The sequence below is a fragment of the Oryzias latipes genome, chromosome 4 (assembly GCF_002234675.1).
Source record: "Oryzias latipes chromosome 4, ASM223467v1".
In the NCBI taxonomy this organism is placed as follows: domain Eukaryota; kingdom Metazoa; phylum Chordata; class Actinopteri; order Beloniformes; family Adrianichthyidae; genus Oryzias; species Oryzias latipes.
In genome coordinates, this window is record NC_019862.2 from 20556522 (window position 1) to 20570887 (window position 14366).

At 44.1% G+C, this 14366-nt stretch overlaps 1 protein-coding gene across 1 annotated transcript; it reads left to right on the top strand.

Moving 5' to 3' along the window:
- The first annotated feature begins 843 nt into the window (after window positions 1-843).
- LOC101173833 (fetuin-B) lies at window positions 844-6768 on the top strand. Its single transcript, XM_023954382.1, has 7 exons — window positions 844-1151; window positions 3977-4090; window positions 4202-4289; window positions 5045-5211; window positions 5318-5425; window positions 5581-5667; window positions 5824-6768. Exons 1-7 carry the CDS (start codon window positions 948-950, stop codon window positions 6538-6540), a joined length of 1485 nt encoding a protein of 494 aa, XP_023810150.1. The 5' UTR covers window positions 844-947; the 3' UTR covers window positions 6541-6768.
- The last annotated feature ends 7598 nt before the right edge of the window (window positions 6769-14366 follow it).

A 14366-nucleotide genomic window follows, 5' to 3' on the forward strand; every position in this document is an offset into this window, starting at 1 on the left:
GTTGCATATGGTTTTAAGTTTTGGCTGAACTGAGAGGACTGATTGACTTGACTTGTTACGCAACTGTAGTTGCAACAGCTGCACTTAAAACCATTGATTTTTAGGCAGGTGGTCCTATGGGTTATTTATTTAGTGGCAGACAAAGGTCAAATGTTTCACTGCTGAGCAGCTACAGGGGAGCAACTCTTTCCTCTCACTGCAGATGCTGCACGCAAACTCAAAGTTCAAGGAGGCAGTGAAGCTAAACGTGCATCTGCTCCCACTTCTATTTCTGCAGTCTGGAAAGTTAGTGTTAAAGCTGGGGAAAAAACACTTCATAGTGCATAACATTTCTGCCTGCAGGAACTGGAAGTCATTTTCACCCACCCACTTCTTTTACCATTGGATATTTGGTGTGTTGCAGACACAAAACACAGTCATCCCTGTTGGATGTAATCATAGTGGATTTATTTAACTACTCATCCAACGAGGTTTACCGAGAAAAATTGTTGCATAAGGGCAACAAGTTTTAAAGCAACACAAATAAAGGTGATAGTTGTAAACATTTTCCAATCTGCATCCATTCCAAAAAGTTTTGCTTTTAAGACTGTAGAAAAATTTTGTGTCTCTTTTTAAAAGATCTTTTCAAGCAAAACTTTGTCCTTGACTTAACTCTTCTGGTGGCAGGATTAAATCTTCCGTCCCCCTGATTGGTCCTATTGATCCTAAAGAAGCATTCACTACTGCAGAGCTGATAAAGCCTATGGTGCAAGTCTATGAAGAAGTTGATTGGTTGGTATGGAGATAGGACGAAGATGGGTGCTCAAGGGTTATATTTACCAAAGATGACAGGGGAGGTGGGGATTTTGTCATGGGTGCACATAGTACAGTAGCAGGGTATAAAAGGGTCACCATTTCCTCCTCTGGGTATCTCTTCTGTTAGGCTGTGTGTGACAGAGTGGGCCTTGATGATGAAGATCTGCATCTTGGGGTTGCTGGTGCTGGGGTGCGTGCACGGTGCACCCGTGAAAGAAGACCTGAAGCCGCAGTCATGTGACGATCCACACGCCGTAAAAGCTGCTCATGTGGCTCTGACGAAGATCAACATGGAGCGGAACGATGGCTACATCTTCAGCCTGCACCGCCTGTCCAACGTTCACCATTCCATGCACGTAAGCCGTTTTTCATGATCTACACTTTAATGGCCAAGACTTCTACTTTAGCATTGTGCTAAAGGTCTGAAAAGCCTTTTGATGTTGCAATTCAGATAATTAGAAAATTTTGAAAACAATTAAACTAATTAAACATGGAGCCTTCAGAGCCACATGAACATGCAACATGGAGCAAAAGTATAAAAAAATGGGACCTTTAAATGTAAGTTAAAATATTTAAAACTCTAGTTATTAAAATACTCATAAATCTAATATTTATCAAAGTTATCCTAGAAGCAAATAACGAAGACAGTCAGTTTGCATAATACATAAAACCTGGAATAAATTATGAGATGCTGCTGAACCTAAATCTGATCACATTACTAAATGTATTTCATATAAGGGCTTTTAGTTAAATGTAATTTATGAGTGAACTGGATTGAAAAGATTTACAGATGTGCAAAGAATTTATGGCAGGATGATGGTTGTCATGGAAACATTGGTGCCTTTAATGAAAAGATTCCGCCTTCATTCAATTCCTGCTATTCTGAACATTTGAGATTATGTTAAAGTAGGTGTAGTTTTAAAACAGACAAAGTTTTCTTAAAGTAAGTATTTATTCCTGTCTTTGTGAAAAACAAGAAATCAATTAGTCAATCAATACTTTAGGAACTCCTTTTAAACGATCAAAATTAAAATAAAGTACTTTTAAATGTCAGAAATTAAAGCTAATTTAAAAAGATCTCAAATCCTGCAATGCTTTCTCTAATCTATTGAAGAAAATCCTTTAATCTGCCTAAATAATCAATTAAATGATCATTTAAAAAGGAACAGTGTAATTTAAAATAAACTCTCAACTCAAGATTTATTGTCATAGAAACGTGGAAAAAAAGAATTCACCTTTCAAATTGTTAAAAATAATATTTGCCTTTCATGCCGTACTCTGCAAGTTTGCAACATACCATTTAATTCAAGACTCCACTTAATTTAGCATAATCTTGAATAAAAATTAATTACAAATAATTAATTGTTTTTGGAAATAAATTCAGGTATGAAGGGTTAAACATGAGTTTAACTCAAATATGGTATTAAAAATTCAGAAAATTAAAATGGATTTTTTTCTTCATAGAACCTCAAAGCCAAAGCTGGCACTTTTTTGAGAAAACAAAAAGAATCATTCCATTGACTGCAAATACAGATGAACGAAGAGAGTGTGACATCACCCATAGAAAATGCATTACCTCTGGCTTCAGCGAAATAAAGTGAATTCTGTCTCAAATTTTTCGCATTTAGGAACCAGACGACATTGATTGGTCTATGCTGGTCTGAGTCTCGTGTCTAGGGCAACAACTGTCGTCAATCATGAGTAATTTTCTTCAAAGTCCACCCCCCTCTTTCCGTCTCAGGAGAATCTGTCAATCTAACTTTCTAACTAATGGGCACCAGATGCTTTTACTGAGGCATCTGATTGGTCAGTTTATAACTTGAATAACTTAAACTTAAAGAAAAAATATTGTGAAAAATAATTAGAAGATGTTAAGGAAAAAAGTAGCAGAGCAAGAATGGTTATGTAAGGGTTAATGGGCGACAAAGTGTGCGTTATTACTTTTTAACGCACGCCGTGGAAGCCTGAGCGGAGGACGGTTCAGGCGACGTGCGTTAAAACGTAATAACGCACACTACGAAGGCCATTTACCCCCTTATACCATTGTCACTTACAAAAGCAATACATATTAACCAGTTTTTAGTCCTTAATTCTTGTTTTTTTTCCGATTTGGATCGCTTTTCTCACAAAAAGCGGACTATTTGTTACGTGATGCGCATCACGTAACAAATAGTCCGCGTCGGGCCACCGCTGCAGTCAAGATTCGGTGATATATATATGATGATCTTTCCGATGGGTTGAATAAAGCATCAGTTCAGAGACAAAGTTCACCTCTTACCGCTTGTTTTTGTCCAAATGATGAAGCAAAAGGTTGTTTTAAAGAAACCAGTGCAGTGATACAAAACATTTAAGCTAAGTGACCGGAACTTCTTTTTTCACCGTGCGGTTATCAGGTTTTAACACACACACAGCAGCCAATCAGAATCAAGTATTCACCCGGACCACGGTATAATCTGATAATTAGAATGACTGAGTAATAGCTGCTAAAAGTCTGTAGGATTTCGGCTCCTGGGAGCCAGCAGGTACTTCTTATGTGGAACACAAGGGGGGAGGGGGCAAGATGTTCAGCGATATACTGTCTATGAATTTTTTAAGTTCACATTTATTGTCATCATGTTTGGTAACTATGCTCACGAGGATTTCACTGTTGAGCATGTGGCCCTTTAGTCAATATGACCCTTTGGAAAAGTAAATATTGCAACAAAGTTTCTTGAAAACAAGAAATCAATCAGTCAATCAATACTTTAGGAGCACCTTTTAAACAATCAGACCTAAAATGAAGTACTTTTAAATGTCAGAAATTAAAGCTAATTTAAAACTATCCCAAATTCTCCAATACTTTCACTCATCCATTGAAGAAAATCCTTTAATCTGCCTAAATGATCAATTAAATGATCATTTAAAGTGGAAAAAAATGGGCAATGTGTCATCCGTGGAGCCAGCTTCCTATTTGGAACGCAAGGTGGGAGGGGGCAAGATGTTCAGTGATATACTGTCAATGGATTTTTTTAAGCTCTCCTTTTTTGTCATCATGTTTGGTAACTGTGCTCACGAGGATTTTCCCCGTTGAGCATGTGGCCCTTCAGTTAATATGATCCTTTGGAAAAATAAAAATATTGCAACACAGTCTTGACTTCCTTTAAAAAATATAATACAGTGAATTTCTCTGTTTGTGTTGCAGGGAGAGAACGGTGTGGTTTATTACCTGACTATGGATGTTGTGGAGACAAACTGCAGCGTTCTTAGCAGGAAGGACTGGAAGCACTGTGAGGCTCGTCCAACCAGCGACCAGCCGGTCAGAAAACACACACAATCTGCAGACACAATGTTAAGGACGTAGACTCTCAAACTACATTTAAAACATATTTAATAGGGCTTAACTGATGACAATTACATGTTTCTTTAGGTTTATGGACAATGCAAAGCAGCCATCTTCATCAATAAGGTGCACAGAGTGGATCGTCTCTACAAATACGACTGTGTTATCAAACCAGGTAAAAAAAAAAAAAAAGGTTCCTAAAAATCTTTTTTAATTGCGTAGAATTTCTTCTTAGTCATTTATCAATCTTAAATAACATTTAATGCTGTTAATCTTCTAAACCGGTTTTGTCCCTTTCGGGGTCAGGTCGCCAGTCTGTCGCTGGGCCACAAATCACGCACATTTATGCCTAGGAACAATTTAGAGTAACTATTTTACCTATGAAGCATGTTTTTGGACAATGGGAGGAAGCTGGAGTCCCCCAGAGAAAACCCAGGCATGCACGAGGAGAACATGCAAACTCCACACAGAAAGGTCCCCAATTGGGATTCTGTTTCAGGTCCCCCAGCCGGGATTTCTTGCTGTGAGGCAAGAGCGTTTGCGCCACCGAGCGAGACTTGGTTCCCCTATGACTCAAAGTTTTAAAAAGTGTATCAAGATGTATTTGGGACACACATAAACAAATTAAAAAACTTCAAAATTGCAGTAGACTGCCTAAAACAGATTTTCAAGAATGTTTTGCAAACTACAAAAATATAAGGGGTATTGAACCCTATGATGAAGAGTTATGTTTTTAGGATGCCAAAGTGTTACCTTAAAAATGGGTTATTAAAAATGGAACTTTGTCTGATCTAATCAATATTTTAAAGCAATTGTCATATTCTTTAATTCTGAAAGGGAGAAATGGTTCACATCAACTCTGTGAGGTATTTAATAAAACTACAACATTTGAGAGGTCTTGTGTCAACAATGGTGTATATGTTTTTCCAGTTCCTTCTGCCAGAGTGTCAGCGCTGTGTCCTGACTGTCCAACTTTAATAAGCCCAGACAATGAACAGGTCCAGAAGACTTTGTCTCTTTCCCTTGACAAGTTCAACAAGGAAAGTGGGCTGAAAAATCGTTTTGACAAGCTTAAGATCACACGCGCACGCGCCGGGGTAAGTTTTCCCACCCCTTTTTCTTCTCTCATGTCTAAGAAATAAAGAAAAGATGAGAATGATTCATACAAGAAATGTCTCCTTAATGTCTTCTTTTGATCTCAAGATGGCCATGCAGATGTATTATATTGTGGAGTACACCATCCAGGAGACCACCTGTGCCCACAACACAGAGGGAACTGAAAAGTGCCCACTCATGACGTGCGAGTTTGCTGTGAGTCATGAATTTTGTTTAACAACCAATACTATGTCTTTTGACCATTCATTCACCAATTATAACACATCTATCTTGCTGTGAGCAACTAAGCTGAGTTTTCTGAAAGAAGTTTCTTCTGAACTGACTATTTTTTTTGCTCTTCTCTCTTTTAGCACAAGGGCTTCTGCAAGGCTTCCCTATACAGCCTTCCAGACAATGAGCAAAGCATTAATGTGGAGTGTGAGATCTATGAGCCTGAGGTAATAAAGATTGCTACTTTTAAAAATTAAAATTTGCATTAAAAAAATCAAAACAAAACTTTAAAAAACAATAGAAATCTTACATGACCTAATGACAATTCTTCAATTGATGTCAGTTTAATACAACAATATTCTTCATGATGTCACACTGTCCAGGCCTCTGAGAGAGAAAAGAAGGCACATCTGTTGGGCGGAGAGACTGACCACAGCCACAATGACACGCACGGCCATGACCACTCTACATTGCCCGACCATGACCACGCCCACGACCACACCAAAGTCCACCACCATCACAACAAGACCCATGAGGAAGCCGACTCCCACGACCACCACCACTCACATGACCACAAACCAGGCAGTGCCTACAGGCACAGCCACGACCATTCCCACGAGCACGGAGTCAACCATGATCACGAGCACTCACACCACACCTCTGCACATAACCACACCGGCGACTTTCCCAACCACCACCATGACTACAAGCATGCTGAGGGCGTGCACACCCATGACCATGACCACGAGCTCGCCCTGGACCACGAGCACAAGCATGCTCACCTGCATGACCATGAGCATCACCATCATCACCACGGCCATGGCCATGAGACCACGCCCCACGACACACCAGTGGGCAGCGTGAGGGTGCTAACTGATGGGCCCATGATCCTGCCTTCCTTTCCAGACCAACCAGCAGCCGGACCCCACCCTGGCGTCACCCTGCCTCTCAGGCCTGACCCTCAAATCCCAGGGGCCCATGAGCCTATCATCCAAGCCTTCCCACGTGGAATTTCACACGAATGCAAAGCCCCAGAAGTAAAAAACAACTTAGTAGACCAGCTCTTTGCTGAGGACCCCACCTTCAAACCCTCTGCATAAAAATCTCTTAGAAATATCCTTTTGTGGAGAAGGCGGGGGTTAGAAACTCCTTAAAACCGTGTCATTTATATTCATCATACTGATTGACAATGAAACACAAGCTGACAGCCTCCCGTGCATATGTCTGGAACCTGTAAATTTTCCCATTTCTTAGTTTAATAAAGTTTTAAAAAAAGATGTTTCTTAAATGTTTTTCTGTTGAAATAAACTCATTAAAAATTTCAAAAACAACCCTACACTGGTGGTTTATTTAATAAAAAAAAAACATCTGACATTTTCATGTCTTTGTGAATTAATCATTTTCTTTTTGAACTCTAAGGAGATTTTCTGCTTTGTCATCGCTAAATCACTAATGCTTCATTGGATGCCTTTTTGTGAATAAATCAAGGGTTGCTGATGTTCAACATTTTAAGTCAGAACTAGGTCCAAATGTCAGAATAAAAAAAAAACTACTTTCAAATATTTTTGACTCATTAAGATTACATCTTGTAAAAAAAGCACAAATTATAGGCAGTTAATTAGGATTATTAAATAATCTTAATAAATTAAATAAATTATTATTATTTTTTTTTTTTAAACTTGTTCTGTCCAACAGCTGAGCAAACAGATTAATGGTAAATGGCGTATACTTATATAGCGCCTTTCTTCCTACAAGGACAAAGCGCTTTACAGTCACGGACCCATTCACCCAGTCACACACACATTCACACACTGGTGGTCGCTCCGCTGCCAAACACAGGCGCCTGCCTACCACCAGAGGCAAGGTGGGGTTCGGTGTCTTGCCCAAGGACGCTTCGACTCATGGGTGTGCAAGGCGGGAATCGAACCTGCAACCTTATGATCATGGGACGACCGCCCTACCGCTGCACCACGGCCGCCCCTTTAGATTAGAGCTGAAGGCTTTTTGTGTTGGACAGGTTTTACTATCACAAAAAGAGGTTATATAGCTTCAAGAAACTAGAGTGTAAATTTGTATAAACCCCTTTTTATCGTATTATTTTTTATTTATTTGTTACATTTAGTGTGTGGGGGGAGGGAGAGGGGAAGAATGTGAGGGGAGGGTGGAAGAGAGTAAAAGGAAGAAAGGTGAAAAGGTGGGGGATACAAGCACTCATTTGAATAAGTTATTATTTTAAGCTGTAACAATTATACCAGATCTGCTGGAAAGACGAATGTTACATCAAAGGTTAAAATCTGACACTAAGATGAGCGAAAAAAATCTGTCCATCAATACACTGTGGGTAAGGAGGAGGGATGAAGCAGACAGGGAGCAGTGTGGCAGTGTGCACGTGCACGTAGGGGTGGAGATACATGCATGCTGCCAACGTGAACCGTGTGTTCATAAGGGGAGCCAGATCCTACCCAGCCAGACCAGCCAGACCAGCCAGACCAGGAGAGGGGAGGAGAGCCCCCCAGGCCAGAAGCCCCCCCAGCATCCGGACCCAGGCAGCCCGGGAGGGGAGGAGGAGGGGACCGCCCACCCCACCAGCCAGGCACAGAGAGGGCCCCCCTACAGGGGCCCCCCCAATGCCCAGAGGCACAAGCGAACCCAGTGTCCGGCCCCCAGGCCACAAGACAGAAGCGCTTAGCCGTACCAGGTGGCAGCCATGGGGGCCACCGGGCGCCGGACACCGAGACAAAGGCCAGGGACGAAGCCAGGGCCCCCGGAACCCATGAGCCGGCCACCCCCCGACCGGCGCCCCGTCTCCGCAAGCCAGCCCAGGAATGGGACCTAAGCAACCCAGGGATCGCCACGCACCCACAGCCACCCCCCATAACCCTACAACCCTACACACTACAACCCCCCCCGCCATAATATCTGAGCCCCCCTCCCCAACCCTCTCAGTGCCCTCCCCTCTCTGTGATGGGGAAGGAAAGCCCCAGAGGGTCCCAGCGAGCCAGCCCCCAGGTCCGTCCTACCCATGCACTCACGCACACATACTCACAATCATCTGGTTACCCCCCCCACCCCCGCCGCCACGCAGTAACCCCCCCCCCCAGCCGGCCGACCCCCAGCGCCGTATGCCCGACCATTCCCGCAGCCGACAGGATACCCATAAGCCCGGCCGCCCTGACAGGACCAGGCGGGTGAAGACCGGCCGCCCCTCCCCGACCCCACCCATGTATGGAGGTGTGGGAGTGCTGTGTGTGTGCTGCAGGTAAAATAGGAGGTCCCCAGTGTGGGGGGCTCCACCGCTGCCAAGCCGCAAAGCCCCCCACTCCGGGGTCCCTCTGTGAGTGGTGTGTATTTGCTGTGTGTGTGCTGCTAGCATGCAGTGTGTGTCTCTACAGAGGAAGTTAAAATTGTGGGGGGGGGCCAGCAAAAGGTGAGCACGGATGTTTCACCGTGCCCCCCTCCACCAGACCCTCTCCACAAGGCCCTAGATGAATCAGAGTGTCTAATATGCAAGTAAAAAGCAGGGAGGAGGGCGGGTGCCAATGAGAACCCAGAGAGGGGCATCCCCAGTGAGCCCCGCCAGCATACCCCTCCCATCCAGTTCCCGGAGCCCTATGTGCCTGTGTGCAATATTTGTTTGGGTGAGAGCGGGGAGGAGCGGGCGGATGGGCACAATTTTTTTTTTTTAAATGGAAATAATAATTGACTTTGGGGTTTCCAGCTCATATTCTGCATACGTGTTCCTGTATATCATTCCAGACACTTGGTTGTGGCACTCTATGCATGCCTTCCCTGCCAGCTTTTCCTGAGCTGCCAGGATGAGTGCTTCAGTGATGTCCTGTAGGCCAGCCCTCTCTAGCTACTGGTAGTACTTCTTGATATCAGTCACTTCAGTTATGGTCTGGTGGTACATCCCATGCAGGGGATCGTCCTCCCATGAGGATCTGTTCTCCAGAACCGCGTCCTCTGCTCTCCATTGCCACTTTCAGGTTGTGCATCACTTAACCGTTGTAACTGGTGTCAGGGTTTTCTGGTGTTCATTCTCGACATGATCTTGTCTCTCAGGACAGTTGCTGCCTCGCTCAGTGTAACATTAGTTATTGGGGCTGTGGTTCCCAAGTTGGAGTTGGGTGTGTGGTATAGCCTCCTCTCTGACCTGCTGTTCTGGCAACACCGTGGTGTTGCATTTGAGTTGTACCGCTTCAGTCTCAAGTTGTGATAAGCGTTGCCGTTTGTGGATGTTGGAACGTTGAGCTATTAGTTGTTTGGCAGTTAACCTTGATTGTGAGTTTCGAAACAGTCATTCACTCCACATTCTCAGGGTGTAACCTCTCTGAGGAGGATTACATGCGTAGTAGCATAGTAGCGTAGTAGCAACAGAACCTTGTTCTCTCTACTAGTCCATTTTCGTCTTGTTCCAGTTGCCCACTTTCAGTCAGGGTGCTCTGGTTCCCCATCACCTGATGCAGACGTCTGAGCCGCCATGACATGTGGTTTATTGTCTCTGATGGGTTTTGAGGTAGGCAGTAGCGTTAAGGGTTCTTGCCCAAGGGCCCGCACTGGATTATGTTAATAGTTTGCCATTGTTATGGTAATTCCCCCATTAACAGTTCATTCTGCAGATAGATGAATGAATGGATGGATAGATGAATGGCATATGGCTTATACTTATATAGCGCTTTTCTATCTACAAGGCCCAAAGCGCTTTACAGTCACAGACCCAGTCACACACACATTCACACACTGGTGGCGGCTCCGCTGCCGAACACTGGCGCCAACCCACTCCAGGGGCAAGGTGGGGTTCAGTGTCTTGCCCAAGGACAGATGGACTCATGGGCGTGCAAGGCGGGAATCGAACCTGTATTCTTATGATAATCTAGCCACAGGGGTCGCAAGCCAGTTGCCTCTGTGCCGGTCCCAAGCCCGGATAAATAGAGAGGGTTGCGTCAGAAGGGGAATCCGGCGTAAAAATTGCCAAAATAACCATGCGAATCATCCACAACACTTTAGACATACCGGATCGGTCGAGGCCCGGGTTAACAACGACCGCCACCGATGCTGTTAACCTACAGGGTGTCGGTGGAAATTTGACTACTGTTGGTCGAAGAAAGAGGGGAGGCAGAAGGGCCCGTGGCCAGAGAGAGAAGGGAAAAGGCAGGAACATAGGTTTGAGAATAGGGACTCTTAACGTTGGCACAATGACAGGGAAAGGCAGAGAGCTGGCAGACATGATGGAGAGAAGGAAGGTAGATGTACTGTGTGTGCAGGAGACAAGGTGGAAGGGCAGCAAGGCACGTAGTATTGGAGGAGGATACAAACTGTTCTATCATGGTGTTGATAGGAAGAGAAACGGGGTAGGTGTGATTCTGAAGGGGGAGTTTGTAAACAGTGTTGTAGAGGTGAAAAGAGTCTCAGACAGGATGATGAGCCTAAAGTTAGAAATTGAAGGGGTGATGGTGAATGTAGTCAGTGGGTATGCGCCACAGGTTGGCTGTGAGTTAGAAGTGAAGGAGAGATTCTGGAGTGAGTTGGATGAGGTCATAGAGAGTTTCCCCAGAGGAGAGAGAGTTGTTATTGGAGCAGACTTTAATGGGCATGTTGGTGAGGGCAATAGAGGTGATGAGGAGGTGATGGGCAGGTTTGGTGTGAAGGAAAGGAATCTGGAGGGACAGATGGTGGTGGACTTTGCGAAGAGGATGGAAATGGCTGTAGTCAACACTTACTTCCAGAAGAGAGAGGAACATAGAGTGACATACAGAAGTGGAGGTAGGAGTACCCAGGTGGACTACATCCTATGTAGACGAGGTCATTTGAGAGAGGTTATTGACTGCAAAGTGGTGGTAGGAGAGAGTGTAGCCAGACAGCACCGCATGGTGGTGTGTAAGATGACTCTGGAGGTCAGGAAGAAGAAGAGAGGGAAAACAGAAAAGAAGACCAAGTGGTGGAAGCTACAGAATGAAGAAACTTGTGAGGAATTTAGGCAGAAGTTGAGACAGGTCCTGGGTGGTCAGGATGAGCTTCCAGATGACTGGGAAACTACAGCAGAAATTATCAGGGAAACAGGTAGGAAGGTGCTAGGTGTGTCATCTGGAAAGAGGAAAGACGGTAAAGAGACTTGGTGGTGGAATGAGGAAGTACAGGAATGCGTCCAGAGGAAGAGGTTGGCTAAAAAGAAGTGGGATGTAGAAAGGACTGAGGAAGGTAGACAGGAGTACAAGGAAGCGCAGCGTAGAGTGAAGAGAGAGGTGGCAAAGGCCAAACAGAAAGCTTACGATGAGCTATATGACAGGTTAGACACAAAGGAAGGAGAGAAGGACTTGTACAGGCTAGCCAGACAGAGAGACAGAGATGGGAAGGACGTGCAACAGATAAGGGTGATTAAGGACAGAGATGGAAAGGTGCTAACAACCCAGGAGAGTGTACAGAAAAGATGGAAGGAGTATTTTGAGGAGCTGATGAACGTGGAAAATGACAGGGAAAGAAGGGAGGAAGATGTGGTTGTTGTGGAGCAGGAAGTAGCAGAGATTGGAAAGGATGAGGTTAGGAAGGCTCTGAAAAGGATGAAGAGCGGAAAGGCCGTTGGTCCTGATGACGTACCTGTGGAGGTATGGAAGTGCTTAGGAGAGACAGCAGTGGAATTTCTAACGAGGCTGTTCAATAGGATTTTAGAGAGTGAGAAGATGCCTGAGGAATGGAGGAGAAGCGTTCTGGTTCCGATCTTTAAGAACAAGGAGTAGTATGGTTTCATGCCCCGTAAGAGCACCACTGATGCCATTTTTGCTTTGAGAATGTTGATGGAAAAGTACAGAGAAGGTCAGAAGGAGCTGCATTGTGTGTTCGTAGATTTAGAGAAGGCGTATGACAGGGTGCCGAGGGAGGAGCTGTGGTACTGTATGAGGTCGTCTGGAGTGGCAGAGAAGTATGTCAGAGTAGTTCAGGACATGTATGAGAGAAGTATGACGGTGGTGAGATGTGCTGTAGGTCAGACAGAGGAGTTCAAGGTGGAGGTGGGACTACACCAAGGATCAGCTTTGAGTCCTTTTTTGTTTGCTATGCTGATGGACAGGCTGACAGACGAGGTAAGACAGGAATCTCCCTGGACAATGATGTTTGCGGATGACATTGTAATTTGCAGTGAGAGTAGAGAGCAGGTGGAGGAACAGCTAGAGAGGTGGAGGTTTGCTCTGGAAAGAAGAGGCATGAAGGTCAGTCGTAGTAAGACAGAATACATGTGTCTGAACGAGAGGGATCAAGGTAGAAGTATTAGGTTACAGGGGGCTGAGGTGAAGAAGGTGCAGGAGTTTAAGTACTTGGGGTCAACAGTTCAGTGTGATGGAGAGTGTGGAAAAGAGGTGAAGAGGCGAGTGCAGGCAGGTTGGAGCGGGTGGAGGAAAGTGTCAGGAGTGTTGTGTGACAGAAGGGTGTCAGCAAGACTCAAAGGAAAGGTGTACAAGACAGTGGTGAGACCAGCTCTGCTCTATAGGTTAGAGACGGTAGCAGTGAGACAGAGACAAGAAGATGATTTGGAGGTAGCGGAGATGAAGATGTTGAGGTTCTCCTTAGGAGTGACCAGGTTAGACAGGATAAGGAACGAGTACATCAGAGGGACGGCTCATGTTGCCTGTGTTAGCGACAAAGTCAGAGAAGCCAGACTGAGATGGTTTGGACATGTTCAGAGGAGGGATAGTGGATATATTGGTAGAAGGATGTTGGAGATGGAGCTGCCTGGCAGGAGGGCAAGAGGACGGCCAAAGAGGAGATATATGGTTGTCTTAACAGAGGACATGAAGTTGGCTAATGTTAGGGTAGAAGATGTCCATGATAGAGTGAGGTGGAAAAGGATGATTCGCTGTGGCGACCCCTGATGGGAAAAGCCGAAAGAGAAAGAAGATTCTTATGATAATGGGTCGACCGCCCTACCGCTGCCCCACGGCCGCCCCATATACGGCCATGACAGACAGACAGACAGACAGACAGACAGACAGACAGACAGACAGACAGGCAGACAGACAGACAGATAGATGACAATAGGGGTGTGATTATATAAATTGGCTTCTTCGTGCTCTCTTTCAAGCAACAAATTCCAACTGTGCATGACTTCAATTGTTAACCCTTTTTTAGGAATCAAGTGTACCATGTGTGAACTGACTGTATTACAAATCACAATATTTATTTATGGTCATGAGTAATTATATTGTCAAGATCCTGGCATAATCTTTTTTTATTTCTATTCATTTTAGTATTCAAGTGATTTTAATACTTGAAAAAAAATTATTAAATCAAATCAAATCAAGTATATTTTAAAAAAAATATACACAAGTAAAAAATGCTTTAATCAAAATCTACTAAAGAAAAAATTTGTAGCCTGGAAAAACTACATTAAAATGATTAAACAGCTTGGCAAAGAGCTTAAGCATGACTCATAATGATTGGATTATTATAGATGTCAAATGTGCGTTTCTGTTTTTTAAGGTTATTTAGGTAGGGTTTTTCAATATTTTTCATTTTTGATACTTGCTTAGAGTGACACAACAGGGCTAGGATAAGTTTTCCCTTTAAAAGTTGAGGAACAGCCAAAGAAGCCAATCCAGGTTTGTGTACATCCAACCATCTGCACACTAATTTAATTAATTCCACATGAGCTGCAGAGGACATGCTCAGAACTGATCTGCAGGTTTTCTTCTTTTGTTACTTTCATGATGTCAAACTAAGAACAAATCCGTTGAAATTCGTTGATTTCAGTTATTTGTGGCATTTTTTTTAGAATTGTTTAGCATTCAGGACTGCATGCAGGAGACAAAATTGTAGAAGCTCTGCTGTTAAAAAGGCGTTTGTCTTAATGAGTGGTTTTCCCTTTTCCCCAGTGCACTTTGACCCCCAGACAGTCAGAGCCAGGCATTGGCCCGCAGTGCAGCAGATAGCGCCTGTT

Bases quoted from the DNA above. Each gene is read 5' to 3' on its own strand.
- LOC101173833 (XM_023954382.1), top strand. From the start codon at position 948: ATGATGAAGATCTGCATCTTGGGGTTGCTGGTGCTGGGGTGCGTGCAC. The intron at 4,290-5,044 runs GTAAAAAAAAAA...ATGTTTTTCCAG, and splicing joins CGACTGTGTTATCAAACCAG to TTCCTTCTGCCAGAGTGTCA. The intron at 5,212-5,317 runs GTAAGTTTTCCC...TTTGATCTCAAG, and splicing joins TCACACGCGCACGCGCCGGG to ATGGCCATGCAGATGTATTA.